Genomic DNA, 15,937 nt, shown 5'->3' on the forward strand with positions numbered 1-15,937 from the left:
CTCGGGGGAATCATCCCCCCACCTTTCCTCTCCCCTCTGATCTTTCAAACTGAAAGCCTCGAGCATCAGGGCTGCGCCAGCGCACACAGAGAACTCGCCCTAGCAGTCAAGGCTTGGATTTGTTTTGATTTTACTTGTTTTGATTTTACCTGTTGGACAGTGGCTTCCTGCCCAGCTTGAAGATGTCTGCACACAGCTTCACAGCCGAAGGCCAGACCCTGCCGCGGGCCCGGCGGCAGCTCCGAGCCCTCTGCCCGCGCGCAGCGGTGCCGCCCCGTGTAGCATAACCTGCCCTGCTTGGCAGGACGGGTCCCGCACGAGCCTCCCGTGCCGCCCGCTCCAACAGCTGACACCTCAGCACAATTTGATTTGCCTCGACGCAARCATTTCCAAGCTGTGCAGTGAGATCTTCCTGTTTTCTGACCTTCTGCTACTTCATCGTGGAAGACCCTCTCGTTATCCCTAGCAAAGGGCTACGACATGCTTCAGAAGTTCAGAAACGGAGAAGAGCTGCTATTGCACCAGCACGCGTTGCTTGCGGCTAGCATGGTTGCTTAGCATATCAATATACCSTAGCCACTTGGCTCTGCACGCTGAATTCTCTACTTGAGCGTATCTAACTGAGCGGTAAATAGTTCTGAAACGCTCGTGATACTGTGGGTTTTGCACAGAGATATTCCTTGAGTTGCACCTCAGCTCTAAAGTGCTGGTGTGCACTGAATCAGCAAAGGGACAGGCATGGACCCAACTCCAAGAACTCCTCACTTGCTCGTGACTCCCAGATGCGGTATCTGCCGCTGTCCTCCCACCCTAGCCGGGGCGAGAGCGGCCAAGCGGCACGTCATGCTTCATAAAATATAAATAGCAGCAGCAGTGTGCAGCCGCCCAGGGTGTAATCTGACCATTGTAAAACATGCCAACTTTAACACCTAAAAGGTAATTACTTTGGCACATTTAATATTTAAGAGAGGCAGCATGAAAATACAGTGTCAGCACCAGGCTTCCTCTGCCCTTGCAGCTGGAGGATTTTGATTAAGTGGGATCAGGGGTGGCAGGGAGGCTCGAAGGCTCCCGCGGGGACACAGCACCCTGCCAGCCACGCGCCGGCTCTCCAAGCCGTACACCGGGCAGCCCGGGCAGCAGAGGACTGGCGCAGGAGCGGGCTGGCTCGGGGATGCCGCACGGCTCCCCAGCCCCGCTGCCGCCGTCAGCCTCGCTGCCCCCGCGCCTGCAGCACGCGCTCACAACGCTCTATTGACTTTACAACCGTTAATTAGGAGCCTCGAGACGTGCGGTGCTCACTGYGGACGAGCCTCACATTTCCACTCTCATCAGTGCACGGGGGAGGCAATTATGGGAGGCAGAACGTGCCCGGAAACCCGCTGCCCGGCTTGCCTAGGAGGAGAAACCRGAGGCAGGCGCAGCGCCGGCGGAAAGCCCCGATGCTCGCCGAGTCCCAGGGAGCTTGGCCTCCCGCTACAGGAACTGCCCGGAGCACTGCTATGCGCTGCCAGCGGGACCCGACCCCGGAGAAATCCGGCYCTGCTCTGCCTCGCGCCGGTGCAGAGACCTTCTACCAGCTAAACRGCAAGAAGAGGAGCGGGCCACCGCGGCTGGGAGCTAATTAATCTTCTACAGACCTGTGTCGCCACAGCAGCCTTCCCTTCGGACGCCTGCGCGTGAGCAGGGACACGCAGCCCACCCGCCCCTGCCTCCTGCGTCCCAGCCTGCTGCTGGGGTGCCCCTGCTCASCTCCTCCTTTCTCTTTCGCTTCTTTTGTCATTAAAACATTTGAACTGCTAATGGCACAAATAAAAAAGCCATTTGTCCCTCTTTACTACCCAGGGTGGGGAAGGGGAAAAAGAGGTTTCCTCTGGCTTCAATGGTTAATTTATTTGTTTTGTACTAAATTCTTCAGTCTATTCTCTGTTGACCCATTGTCTGATGTACGACATATTAAAGCCTATATATAACAAAGCGAAGAGCTGTGTAATAGCATGATTAAAGAAATCTGCCATTCTGGCTGCATTTCCCCAACTGTCTGTAATAAAGATGTCAGAGTGCTGAATAGATAGTGCCATAACTCGCTGCGCACGGAGACGGCCCGCTCGGACTGGGAAGCCGCGGCAGCAATAATAAAAATCCACACGAAGGAGAACCAGCGCCAGCCGTAACAGGTCCCCAGAGCTGGACCTCTCCTGCCGCCCGTAAGTCAGCAGCAAGAGCAGCCGGGACGCTGCTCTCTGGGTCTGAACCCCAGACCACAGTCAGGACACAGAGGAAAACTAATTCCCGTGCCGAGGCGAGGTGGGGACCAGGGTGCMGAGGCACCTGCAAGGCGGAGGCTCTCTGCGCTGGGTGCTGCAGTTCCTTACACCGAGGCACAATCTGCAGGCAAGGGGGGACACGGCCCTCGCTGCCGCCGTCGTCCAGGACCGCTGGAAGGGTCCGTTCCAGAGGCTCCCTCCAGCTCCCAGCTGCTCAGACGGGCCCGTGCAGCTGCACACGTAAGAAAGCTCACAGATACGCACTGTCCTCGCAGCCACCAGCCGAAGATACACCCACAGCTCAACCCTCGGCGGCCGCCGAGCCTGGGCGCAGCAGCGCGGGCAGCGCCGCAGCAGAGCCGGGTCCTTTACAYCGCCAGCTTCTGCGGAGAGCAGTTTGCAGCCACAGCACCGTTTTTACGAGGGGTTAACGAGCAGTGCAAAGGCTGTCGGACAGCCTCCCATCCAGGACGGAGAGAGCACTTCTCACATGTCCCAGGAGCTGCTCWGGCGCTGTTAGCAGATCTCAGCGGGGCACGGCTGCGCTCCCACCGGGACCCACCTCTCCCTCAGCCCCCGCTCCCAGCTCGCTCCTGACACCTGGGAGGGCCCCGTATCCTTGCACAGCACACTCCGCTTTAAGCCCTTTTGAAAGAAGAAACACACCCAGGCACGCACCCTGCTCACACCAACGCCTCCACCTGCACAGCAAGCCCTGTGCTTGCACCGTCGGGGTGTTTGCTCCGCGGAGGACAGGCCGGACCCCCGCCCAAGCCTGCCGTCACAAGCGTGGCGGGGATGGCAACGCTGCAAGGCAGGCCGGCAAGCGGCTCGGAGCAGGCGCTGGTGCGAGCCGCCGCAGGCAGCGACGGAGGGGCCCCAAACGCATCTTTCAGAACAGATGTGGGCTCTGAATGGCAGAAGCCGTCTATGAGCTATCTGATCACAAACCTTCTGCCAACATCTGTACCTGGATCTAATGAGGAACCAGAGCCGCAGCTTGGCCTCCCCAGACCTAAACTCACATCTGTCCTCTTCACCTTGGGCCCCTCTCTAGCAGCTGGTGCTGGGCAACATGCAAGTGGTGCCAGGCACCAGCAAACACAAGAGACTGCTACCAAGGCTTCCTTGTAAATCCGTGTCCTTTTCTCTTACTGAATCCCAGGGGGAAGGAGGGGCCTGCTATTGCCTCCCCAAGCTCAGATATGTCTATAAGCAAAYTCTAAAGACTTAAATTATACAAGCATGTGTTTGAAAACACTGCAAGGTGAAGGTGCCGGGGGAAGACAGGAGGGAGGAGGAAAAAGGAGAGGAACGATCGCTGCGTGAAGTTGCAAGGTGTTACTTTACGCTGAAAGCTGTCTGCTTCTGTGCCCCTGTCTGCTGTTAGGGTTCGCAGCCCACTCACYGGTGCCAGACTGCACTGGGCTTGGGCTGCATCGAAAACAATAATGCAGCTACATCCTACGCACCACACCAAAGTTTATCAGTTTACTTTTCCCTCTGCAACAGTGACCACCCCAGGGATAGATAYACTAGTCATAAAAGAGAGACTGAGTCAGTGCTAATTATGGATACCCTGTTCGCTCATCCTTTTAGCAACAGTCAGTAATGAAAAATTAGGATAAATTTGGGCATTGAGTTTTGGTAGAATTAAGAACAAAGTGTCATTTCCACATCMATTACTGATAGGTCACTACATCTCAGAGGCTGTAAAACAGCAGCTTTAATGTGGGCTTACAGATTTTTCTCAGCTCTGGTGAGGATGCAATAAGTCACTGCAGCCCATTCCTGACTGGCACCTGTGCTCGTGGGAACCGGGTAATTAGTGCCTGCCAGATCCTGCCAAGTGCTCTCCCTTTTACACTTTGATGGACATCCCCATTACTGTCCTTGGCTAAATGGCTTCTAGTCCATCTGGAAACTTTCCATTTCAGAAAGCTAAAGGGGTTGTTCAAGGAGGTTTCATCTCCCATGTGCCCACCAGCCACGTCTGCCTCGAGGCAGCGTCACGCCGCTGCACGCCGGCACGGCGAGAGCCTCCGGGGCACCGAGGCTAGTCCCTGCCTCCAGCTCCCCGCGTGGCCTCAGGCTGTTCTAGTGCAGCGCCCCGTGCCTCGGTTTCTCCCCTGGAAGCTGCACCTGGAGCTTTCCCAGCTCCTCAGCAGAGGATCAGCTGCTCCACAGTGCAGGGAGGGGGAGCAAAAGCAGGATGCTGCCTGGAGGGGTCCAGAGTGCTGCGAGGCGCTCAGGGCCTCTCACTCGGACCAGCAGCAGCAGCTCAGTCTCTGCAGCASAGCTTGCTCTTCTGGTTTTCTGCTTTTGCTCCATCTAAAAGGTTCTGGCCACTGACCTTACAACAACCTCTGAAAYACTGAACCAGGCGGACAGAGCGGCCAAACCCACACCGCAGCGCCCAGAGGATGCCTCGCTGCCGGGGCAGACTCCCCCCGCATGGGAGCATGCCCCAGGCAGGCCTGGTCCCACCAGGCTTCTGCCCTCCGGAGGAGGCAAGCACTGCTGGTGCGGAAGAGGGGAGCAGGGGACGCAGGGTCCCTCAGCTTCATCCCCCCAGCRTGGCTCTGAAACGGCATGAATCTCTGCGACCCTTCAAAGCCAAAAACACTGCAAGAAAATACCAACAACGCACCCTACCACCACCAGCAGCTCCAGCGCCCTGTTAATGCACGGCTAAACACAGTAATGCCAGCAGCRTTACGATACAGAAGTGCAAGCAGATTGCTGCTGGCGTGCCAGCTAGCTCAGGGCAATGCTGTCCCGGGCTGCCCCGTGCACGGAGATTGGCCCCGGAGAGCAGCACGGCTCGCGGGACAACCTCACCTCCCGGGAGAGGGACGGAGCGGCCGCTGGGCTGCTCGGCTAGGCGGCCGCACACACCAGCCTGCCACGGCAGGAAGATCTCAGCGACTTGCAGCCACTAGAAACACCGTCGCCTCTATTAAAGCTGCTCAGTGGGACGCCAAGAGAAAGCATGGAGCKGCGGTGCTTTATTTTTGTAGCAGTCAGCAAAACAGGCAGCCTGAGAGTGAGCTGAATGCTGACCCCCGGCTGTGCCTGAAACCACCTTCCCAGTTAAAGAGCTAATGAATAAATGAAAATATGTAATGTTCTGCAGCACACAAAAGGACTGAAAGCACTTAGGTGAATGGGTACCTAAGATGCCCTGCTGGCCTCTGGATGTCAGGCTGCTTTTTCACAAAAATAATTGCTTTAACACATTTCAAAGGCAACGATAAATGCTGACACCAGAACAGAGCAGGCTTTTGAAATTCAACCTTTTTTCCTTCTTGTTTTTCTAGCTACAAACTTGTTTTCCACTCTCAGCCAAAGAGATGGTGCTAGTCCCTCCTGCTTTACTCCTGGGCAAACAGAGTATGTGGCAAAATGATAGCAATCAGCAGAAGAAAAAAATATATATTTAAATTGCACTTGGGGCCTCCACAGCCAGAGCATGCCACGTGCCAGGTGCCTTTGTTGCTGAGATTACAGTGGTGGTGGCTGTGATGCTGGCTGCAGTCTCTGGCTGTGCTCTTGAATGCAAGTGGAAAAAAACCAGCTATGAAGCTTTCTTTSGTGAGATTTCAAGGAGAGGATTTTGAATTTCAAAGTTTATAAAAAGGAAAAGGAAGAGATGGCTATCGGGAGATAGGTTTAACCACATTAAAAGAGTCATCGCCCCCACTGAGACTTTTGCTCCATCCAGCTTTGATCCATTTTTCATCCGTACTTCCTTTCATTTCTCCCCTTTTGTTGACACATGATGGGGGAATCAATACACGAGCGAGCACTGCCGAAACATGCTCTGATTGCTAATCCTGTACCCAAGCCAGCACCGAAGTCACAAGCCCTGCCTGGGCCCATCACTTAATATTCCTATTCATGCTGAAATAATTGCTACAGGACTTTTCGAATACAGCAGYTGATTGACCTTCGACTGACTTACGGGATGCTTGGGACAGAAAGTCCCTGCTGAAAGTTCAGTAAGTTTGAGTAAATCGGCTCAGGTTATTATACAAGTATATTAAAAGCCTTCATCTTTAATAAAGCGGGTCTGCTCCGCACAGCCCGGCTACCACGCACAGGGAGCACATGTGCTCAGGAACAGGGGGAGAAAAAGCTGCTCCGAGAGGCCAGCGTTTGTGCCGGGGTGAGAGCACGCGAACACAGCCAGGCTGGAGAAGGCCTGTGCGACCGCGAGCAAACGGCGGTGCTCCCCTGCCTTACGCTGCGGCGGACTCGAGGCCGCGGCGGACTCGGCCCGGGCTCGGACCCCGCGCGCCCGGGGCTGGGCAGCCGCTGGCCAGGCGCAGCCGCGGGAGCGCGCCCGGGAACCCCTCCGCCAACGCAGTAACTGCGTGCTCATGCAACGCTGTGCGTAAGCTGGTTCATTCTAAAGGAGGCGTCTATAAAATTTGCTCTCCCAAAAACTCTGCAGGCAGAAGGACTTTCTTTTTTCAGCAAGAGTCGTATCACAACGCTTCGACCTGAGACAGCAGAATTTCTTTTAAAAAGTTGGAAGGGCATTAGGGGAGATGGGGACGGASGAAGAAAAAGCCAGACAGAGGGAGAAAGAGAGAGCACACTTCAAGTGAGGACAGCATTCATCCTTTTAAAATAATTAATAAATGATTAATGGCATAAATTACCATAAGATGTGTTATGACATGTTTCAGAGACATTTATAAATGTCTATGCCTTAGTTTATAGCAGGCTTTATACAGCCCTCATAAATTGAAGTGTGTAAATCAATGTGGCTGTCTCTAAAATGGGTTAGAGTACATCTAAAATAATTTATAAGGGATAAGGCAATTTCTATACGACTGTATTAATAAAGTCTTTATAAATACAATCTTTACCCAGACTCATTCTATTATAATTCAGTCACTGTATTAGACACTCAAGAGAAGAGAAAATTATTGCTACCTGAAACTGCCCCTTCATACAGTCACAGGGAACACTCTARCCCAAGAGTAACCAAAAGAGGTAACAAAAGCGCTGCCCTTCCCAGTCCTTTTGAACAAGCTGGTACAATGCCAAGAGCGGCAGAGCAGTGAGGCACCGCCGGACCAGCAAGGTCACACTTAGAGAACGGCCCCACGTGGGGTCCCAGCTCCATATGGGGTCCCAGCACCCACGGGGATGGCCACACCACCGAGCCCTGCCCACCCAGCCGTGAGCACCTGGGTCCGCGCTCCTCGGCTCGGAGCACAGCTGTTGGATGGACGTGCACACTCGCACCTCTCATCCACAGCTCAGAGCGGGGGTCCCACGTGGAGGGTCCCACGTGTGCTCTGCCCAACAAACCACAGCAGCCRCCTCCACGCCAGCATTGCTCCCTGAACGCTTTCCCAGTGTGGCAAGGCATGGGAGACAGCGCAGAAATGCTCTGTCTCCACCCAACACTGCTGCAGATGTGCTTTTTCTCCCTCCTCCTCTTTAAGCTCCAGCACAAGTGGCAGCAAGTAAGATATAAGAAAAYGAGGGACACGAGCTGTCCTTTACCTTTACAAGCCCCAGCAGCGCCCAGGTGGTAGATGCCTGCTAACACCCGCCAGATTGCTTGCTGCTCCTCCACTGTGATTCCCAGCGTGCCCATGGCAGCCTGGAGCTGGGCAAACGCTGCAGAGGCCTTCTGCTTCTCTTCGGGCTGGAAGAAGAAACACCAAGATGAATGTAACTATCTCCCCGGGAGCATTATGGGGCTCTTTGAAGGGGAAGAGGGAACACAAACACACACAAAGGGGAAGACAAACAGCATAGGAAAAACACGGCCAAGAAGGAGAAAGACAAAGGCACCCAAAGAATGGTTTAGGTTGCAGTGGAAGAATCTATTGACAAGTGCATCAAGAGCCTGGTATTAGCAGCAAGCCTTGTTATCTCATCATATGACAAGGCATATTTCCCACTTCAGAAATATCTGCAAAGGATGTTAAACAGTAGCTCCTAAAGTGAGACATTTTAGACCTTTCCACCTCTTGCTAAATATACCAACCTATAGGTACATTAGGGTTAGCTAAACAACTGCAAGTCATCCAGCTGGACTTTGTCTAGTCACCTCAAATACACTATTTGCCTTGTAGACCTAAAAGCAGTTAACAYATCTGTAGTGTGATGGTACCAGATAACAACTCTCACTTGCCATTTGCTATTCTAGGAGCTTAATCCTAACAGGAGCCATCTGTGTCATGCACTAGGGAACAGCCAAATGTCAGAACCCCAGGAAAAGTTGCATTTTTATACTTCTGACATAATAAATAGCAAAAACTCAAGTGCCCCACAGTGCACTGCAAGRAAAAGCACAGCTTGTGGCTGTGCCTGTGTGAGCTGCATGCCAGAAGCAGGATGGAGAAGGAAAATTTAGATTTTTCTCACTCATCATTGAGTTATTCTGGCTGGATTACAGAAAAATAGCACCTGCTGAGGAAACCTACCCTGGCTGCTTGGGTGGGATGATCACAGTTCCTAGCAAGTTTTAGAGGGGCTGGTTTCTGCTGCACAAACAGAAGAGCCAGTGCTCTGCTCCTAGGAGTGCTCCTTCCCCAGAGGGAAAGGGGGAAGGAATCCAAATCAAACACTGGCGAAGAGTCCAAGTGCAGTGGGCTGGCTGGTCCTCACCAGAAATCATGGTCTAGTCTCCTTTCTTTTAAGCYCATTCCACCATCCAAGCAGTGCAGCATGTGGTCCCAAGGCAGGGCAAGCGGAGGAAAGCCCATTAAACCCAGGATTTGCCCCCAAGCAGGGCTGAGGAGCTCCCTCATCCCATTCGATGAGTCCATTTGCAAATGTAGCCCCACARCAAATTAGTTTTTCCCCTGAACTGAGGATTTTCGATCCAGACACATGCAGCCCTGAGGCTAGACATAGCACAAAAGGGCTTCGACAAGCAGCATCCCTGTCTTGGCAGCAAACAGCCTGCACGATCTAAAGGATTTCTGCTCCTACAAAGGCCTACAAGGCAGCTACTAATGAGAAAACACAGCTGAAGTCTGCAGTTTCTCCAAACTCAACCCCCCAAATATTTGTGACTGCAGCATCACAGCAAGTGGCGTAGAGTTATTCCCACAGACTAGCAGGTCTAAGACTGGGAAGCCACCAATTAGAATTCCAGTCTGAAAAACAGGCTGTGCCTCCTGCGGAGGTTAAACCTGCACAGGGGAGGGGCAGAATAGAAAATATATCAATTTTTTTAATCCAGAAATAAATCCAATAAATTTCATCAGATTCCAAACTAAAACAAAACAAAGCACAATACAGTTCTGCACATTTTTTGCTTTCCTTCACAGCTAATTTAAGTGCAKGTGAATGGGCATTACCAAGGGTCACCCTTAAGCCCAGAACGACCAGGCATGGTTTCATCCCAAAGGGGAGCATCCCTAGAATACGAGCTTGCAGCGACAGTGYCTTTCCAGTGCCAAGAACTTGCTCATCTCTGGCAGGGAAGCAGATTTTTGACCTCTCATGCTTCTTTTTCCCCAGCAAATCCTGGTGCAGTCCCTAGGTGACCCCTTTGGCAGCAGGGATAAGATGCATGGCCTTGCTGGCACAGGCCAGGTGACATTGCCTTAGGAAGACACATGGCTCTCAATCAGGCGGATCAAATGGGCCATCTGCTAACACTTGGTGTGGGATGCTCTTGGAGCCCTCTCCAAGCTGAATGTTTGAAATGGGCTTTCAAGAGACACTTATGTGTGCAGGGAACATCTCTGGCACCATTGGAAGGACAAAAAAAATCATGGCGGGGACACCTATTTCTGAGGATGGGTCCTTGTTCTGACCATCTGCCACTTCATGGAGATCACGGGCAATATTAATGCTTCCGTGGCACCAACAGGCACGCAGAGTAGAGCTGTGCTCATCCTGCGGTTGCTTCTCCTGCCAGCCTGGATTAATGCCCTGAGTCTGTCCAGCCCAGAATCGTATCTCCTGCTGGACCTGGCCAGCCCACCAATGCCTTGTGYCTGGCAGAGGACACCCACGCTCACYGCATGTACCTGGGGTGCTACATAAAGAGACTAAATAAAATAAATCTCAGCTGTAACCATAGCAATGATGCATTCAACCGAGCACAGGGATCACAATGGGGAGGAAGGCGGGAGTATTTCCTGGATTCAAGAGGTGCGTAGCTCATATGCTTCAGAAAAGGACACCAGCCCTTTTGAAGGCAGCCTGCAAGCACAGGGCCACTCACGGTGCCATGCTCTGCCTCCACAATCGCAGAAGCACCAGGACAACCACAGGACACTGTGGCATGGCTGTCGSGCAGGCAGCAGCGTGGAAGTCACCACTGCAGCTCCAGCCCGAGGCCATGAGCATGCCTGCTGTTTCCACAGATCCCCTCAGTTTTGGCTCCAGCACCCTGACCCCTCTAGAAGGGCAGGCTTGTACTCAAGATGGGGCAGGAGGGGAGGGAGGAAGGCTAATGATCCTCCAGAGCTGTGCAAGATGAGCTGAAGTACCTCCATCCCACGCTGCGTGGTGGCGGGCGCAGAGGAAGCCTTTGCCCAGCCTTTTGCAGACTGTGAAATGAGACTGTCACCAGTCACCCATCCCCATTAGCTGGTCCCATCAGGCTACTGGCAACAGACCCGAGATCTCCACCCTCCCCTCTTTCCAGGAGACTTGGATTGATGGAGCGAAAACAGCAATTTGCTTCTTGCTAACCCTGGAACCATTCGTTCTGTTCCTCCTGGCCCTCCTCCCCCATGGCTGGCTGGCTGCAGAGAGCATCAAACCCCAAACCAGCCCGGCTGCAGCTCTGCGCTTCCAGCRTGCACGTGGTGCCCCAGTGGCTGCCCGTCCCTGGGCGGTGGTCTGAGCTGAGCCTCCTGCAGAGGTTGAACCTGCGCAGGGGAGGGACAGTGATCCCCAGGCAGGGCTAGCCCTGCGCATCCGAGATGCGGAAACCTGCCTGATCCTTTCCCTGATGAGGTGCACAGCGGGCCAAGATGTCGCTCAGATACGCACAGCCCAAGCTAGACCCAGGGGCRTCTTTGATCTCTAGGCCCTTACTCACACACCCCACAGCACGCAGCCCCGGCCCCACCATGCCGCTCACCTCCGCTGCTGGGCASAGCCACCTCCCCGAGCACCCAGTTTCCTCTCTTCTGCCTGAGGCATTTGCGGCGTGGGGGACGGTCACTGCCGYGGAGCAGCTGCCCACATCTCGGGGCCACATCTCAGCCCTGCAGYGAGGCTGGTGGTACCAGGCATCGGCTGGGAGCAAGGGGCAGTAACTAGAAACCTCACCCAGGCCGTGGGCATGGGAGCAACTGTTCGAAAAGCTAAATTTGTTTGGCCATTGGATTTGAGCAGTAGATACATAAGAAAGATTGAATATTGAATTCATCAATAGATGATATAACTGCAAATTGCTGCAATTCATTCCAGTGCTTTGGCTTATTGGCAATCTGCCTAATCCTTGCAAACAGCTCAGACTAATAAGGAGCTGGTGCTGGAAATCAAACGCAGTATTTTCAGCCCCTAAAAATAGCACTCTGTGCTCTCCGAAGGAGGCACTCACCCCTCCGAGAGCCGTTGTCGCAGGGAAGTATCAGAAATTATTCACACTTAGAGCAGTACGTTCTGTCTCTGAGCTGAACGGGTGATGTCAGAAACCAATGTATTTCCCCTGGTGAGCAGCTCTGCCTGTCTCATTCTGAAATGCCATAAGACAAACTCACTTCCAGAAGGGAAGTGGATTAATCTAACATGGACGGCAGGCAGCAGCAGCTCGGCTGCCCGCTCAGCCCTTGGCGTGGGGCTCCAGCTGCGAGGCTGGACAGCCGGGAGCAGGCCACATGCCCTGCTCACTCCAGCATGGAGCATCCCATGACCAACAGCAGGGCTTCAGAGGGAACTGCCTGCCCATCCCAAGGTCAATGAAGGGGAAATTGCAGGTGTAATTCAGCAGGTTTTAGACAGATCCATCCTCAACATTCACGGAGGTTTAATGTGCAGTCACTTCACCTTCAGCCAGTGCAAGGAAGACTCAAGTCCCACRCACTCTGCTTATGACCTGGGACTCACACAGCTAAGCCTCCAAGAAACTCTGCAGGAAGGACTTGGTAAAGCTGGGCTAATATTTCAGCCAAAAGCTATTTTCATTCTGTTCCACAGCTGACATGTCGCTGAAGGAAGCCATAGGAAAACTGCAGGGCTCTTGCCAACTGGCATGTGCAGACAGAGCGTGCGTGCTAAATACGGCTGCTCAGTATGGAGGAAAGCAAACAGGCAAAGCAGGAGTTAACACAGCTGGTTTGTCTATCCCTACCTTTGCAAATGGCTTGATTCCAAAAGAGTTGYTCTCAGCCATCTGGTGCAAATGCAGCACTGTCCTGAAAGGAGTTATGAAAAATGAAAATGAAGCTATACCTCAGTGCAACATGATAAGGCTTATTGCTTTTCAAAGGGAAGACGGACTGGTGCATGAAAACGATACCAAAACCCACAGCACCATGTGGAGTTCAGCGCCAGCAAAGGAGCTTGGATAAAGCAGTTTCTCTGCCAGAAGAGGCACCCGCACCACAACCATTTGGAARAATTTAGYTTTTTTCTTTGCTTCAAGTTCCCARACAGGMTTCCAAAACCTTTCTAAAGCGCCACAGGATTCAAAACACGACCTCTCATGCCTCAGAGGTTGCTGAGCCAAACGGGACGTTAGGTAATGCTCAGAAAAAAAGACCTCTCTAGCAGCAGCTTCCAGACTATCATCTAAAGGGATTTCCCTCCTTGCCTGCACCACAGCACTCCCCAAAATCCAGCTACCCTGTCCTCAGGACATTTCTTATGGCCTCCCTGGCCAGAGCCTGGCACCAGAAACAGCCCGGTACCTTTCACCCCGGGGCAGTTTAGGGACACACGGCTTGCAGGGAAAGCCAGAATAAACAGAGACTCAGTCTGGGCTGCCGGCTCCAGGGCAGTCGTCACTGCTGTACTGCAGAGAGCGTGCCAGGAGCTCGCAGGCTGGAGAAGAGCTGGTCCCTGCCAGCTGAGCCCGCAGCTGACAGTCTATTTCTGTAGCAGGCATTGCAACGGCAGAGCTGCAGCACAAATTACCCCAGGATCCCAGGGGAAACCACACGACACGAGACACCACCACCGCCAGCATCCAGAGGAGTTCTGTGAACGWATATACGCTTACCATGTTCCTATTTTTAAACCATATTTATGTCCCATTTTTGCTGAATAGACCAATTTAAGTTTTAGTAAAGAGAAAAAAAGTCATCAGAAAACGCCCGTTTTCTGAAAAATATCTAAAATAAGAATGTCTAAAAATCCCTGCCATGTCACTAAAGCGATTAACTTAACAATTAGCAATCCTCTGGGGATCTAAAACAAAAATCTGTCCYTTTGTCACCAACTAGGAGAGCCAGACCCAACCTGCTGGCTGTGCAGGGCCCTGTCCCTGTTGTCTGGGCACCCCAGACCCAACTTCCCCAGCCAAGCTAGGAGCCYTCCCCAAAACTGGCGCTGCTCTGGAGGCATCTCGTTCCCCTAGCTGAGGAAGGACCCTCATCCAGCCGTCCCTGAACATCACCACGTCCTCTGCTGGTCCCTGCCGCCAGTCCCACCTGACCCTGGAGCACCCCTGGCTCTTTCAAACACAGCCACCAGCCAAGGCCACTGCTGCTCTCTTAAAATGTCCTTGTGAASAACAGGCCTTTCAGGTGTTTTTCTTCCACCTTCCTTATCAGTAGAGGATCGACGTGTGAAGTTGTACCCCTGCCCTTCCCGCCAGTCTGTGCACCACGCACTCTTTTGCGCTGTACCCCTTTCTTATCACAGAGGATTCACGTCTTTGAACGTAAGTAACAGGCAAATGCCCTTGGTAGCGGGGTACCCTGTCAGCCGTGCAATGAAGCGAGGAGCCCAGGGCTGYGAGCAGCTCTCCGGCTGTTCCCGGATGGCCGCCTGCACCCGGCATCTCCCGCAGCCACGCTGGAGGGTCCTGGCAGCAGCCAGGCGCACCCAGCCCCAGCGGCTGCACACTTACCTCTGAGCTGCATCCAGGCCTGCCAGCATCAGAGGAAAGACGTTGAAGTTGCTCTCTCCCTGGGGCTGCTGGGCGACACGAATTCTCTCAAGCAGCATGGTCTGGCGGAAGGAGCAGAGACAGGCATGGGCAGCAGCCCCGAGCCCCCATGAGAACCAGCCCCACGGCGTAGGGAGGGTGGTGGGCTCGCTACCACAGCCAGGCAAAGCCACGCATCTGGGAACAGCAGCAACCCCAAGCCCCAAAACAAGGAGACATCAGTGGGAGCTCTTGAGGAAGGGTCTGGGTTTTCACTGTATGACCAAGACCAGACTTTGGAGGAGTCACATCTAGTGACTGTTCCTCCAGCATCAGGGCAGTCAGATCTGCACGCTGCAGATGCAGCAGCAAAGCAGGATCTGCCCCCGGGCATGCATCATGGGCTACTTCAGCCGCACACGTGCAATACTCCACAGTTTCTCAACACCTCAGGAGGTGCCATAACAGGGTCCTTGCAATGGATAAGCCATTGCCAGGGCTTGAGGCAAACCTAACCCAAACTCCCCCTTCCTCAGGATAGCTTGCTCCTGGCCCTGACCCAGGGAACAAGTTCCTGYTGAGCTGCCAGCTCCATGGCTATCCTGTTCTCCAGGAGCACCTCAGGAAGCTGCTGATGGTCAGGAGAGGGACCCTGCGAGGGCTCCCAGGGCACGTTCCCACTCCTGAGCAAGGTCTCTGAGCCGGAGGCAGCTGCTCCCTGCCAAGGTGTGAGGTGAATACAGGGCAGAAATGAAAAACCCCTGTGGTTCCTACCAGCAGACACTGGCTCATGCCTCCCCCTCCCCTAACCCAGGCCCAGGCCGCACAGGCAGGTCTTTGATTGAAGCAGCGGTGCACCGTGTACAACGGTGTGGAATTGGTGACAAAAGCCCGCAGAGGCTTCTCTTTAATTCCAAGGCTAATGTGCAAGGTGCTGCTAATGAAATGCTGAATTATACATCTCCTCATAAATATTTCATTGTAGTGCTGTTCCGCACTCCCTTCCAGCGGAGGGGCTGSCGGCGACTGGCTGCCGGGGGACCCAGCTACACCGCTAGCAGAGCTTCTGCTCAGCTATAGCCCGGGGGACTTTGTTCCAGCAGAAAGGAGGGGGAGAGGACTGAGTATGCCAGATTTTCCCCTACCAGCAAAAGGGTTCCTCTGCCCACCCATTGAAGGGTGYGGAAAACGACTGGAGATCTGGGCCCTGTGCTGGGAAATCTCTTAAGTGTTGCTGCAAGGTTCAGCCTGCTATTGGGTTCACCCAGTGCTTCCCTGCGCGCATCCGGGCCGGCGCGGAGCCCGTTTCGTTGCAAAGCTGAGGACGTTGCTCCTCCCGCCCTCTGGTACAGCTCTTCCGCCTGGGCTTGCCACCGAGTGCGGGCCCAGGGCAGGGGACCTTTGTGCCCCCACCAGCAAAGACCCGCAGCAGGTTTTGGCTGCAGCCCTCCCGTCTCRACGGCGGGGATACCTGGAGGTGAGCCGCCGTTATTCGGCCAGCGGCGTTGAAATCCAGCGACACGACCATGGAGAAGCGCGTGGAGCTGCTGCTGTGGCTGGTGGTGACGGATCCAAAGGCTCCGAGGATCGTGAACATGGCCCGGATCTTCTCCACTGCAAAAGCAGCGCCGAGAGGCCC

At 53.9% G+C, this 15,937-nt stretch overlaps 1 protein-coding gene across 1 annotated transcript in view; it reads right to left on the reverse strand.

Annotated features, from left to right (window-relative positions):
* MYO18B (myosin XVIIIB) overlaps nucleotides 1-15,937 on the reverse strand; it is an 81,186-nt gene that overhangs the window by 59,319 nt on the left and 5,930 nt on the right. Inside the window, exons 5-8 of the mRNA XM_085310277.1 lie at nucleotides 15,770-15,919; nucleotides 14,281-14,381; nucleotides 12,559-12,622; nucleotides 7,791-7,935 (exon numbers count right to left, since the gene is read on the reverse strand). Coding sequence (XP_085166403.1) covers nucleotides 7,791-7,935; nucleotides 12,559-12,622; nucleotides 14,281-14,381; nucleotides 15,770-15,919 — 460 coding nt within the window. The remainder of the gene's footprint in view (nucleotides 1-7,790; nucleotides 7,936-12,558; nucleotides 12,623-14,280; nucleotides 14,382-15,769; nucleotides 15,920-15,937) is intronic.

Source organism: Rhea americana, unplaced genomic scaffold (assembly GCF_003343005.1).
Source record: "Rhea americana isolate MKP2758 unplaced genomic scaffold, rheAme1 scaffold_315, whole genome shotgun sequence".
Taxonomy (NCBI): Eukaryota; Metazoa; Chordata; class Aves; order Rheiformes; family Rheidae; genus Rhea; species Rhea americana.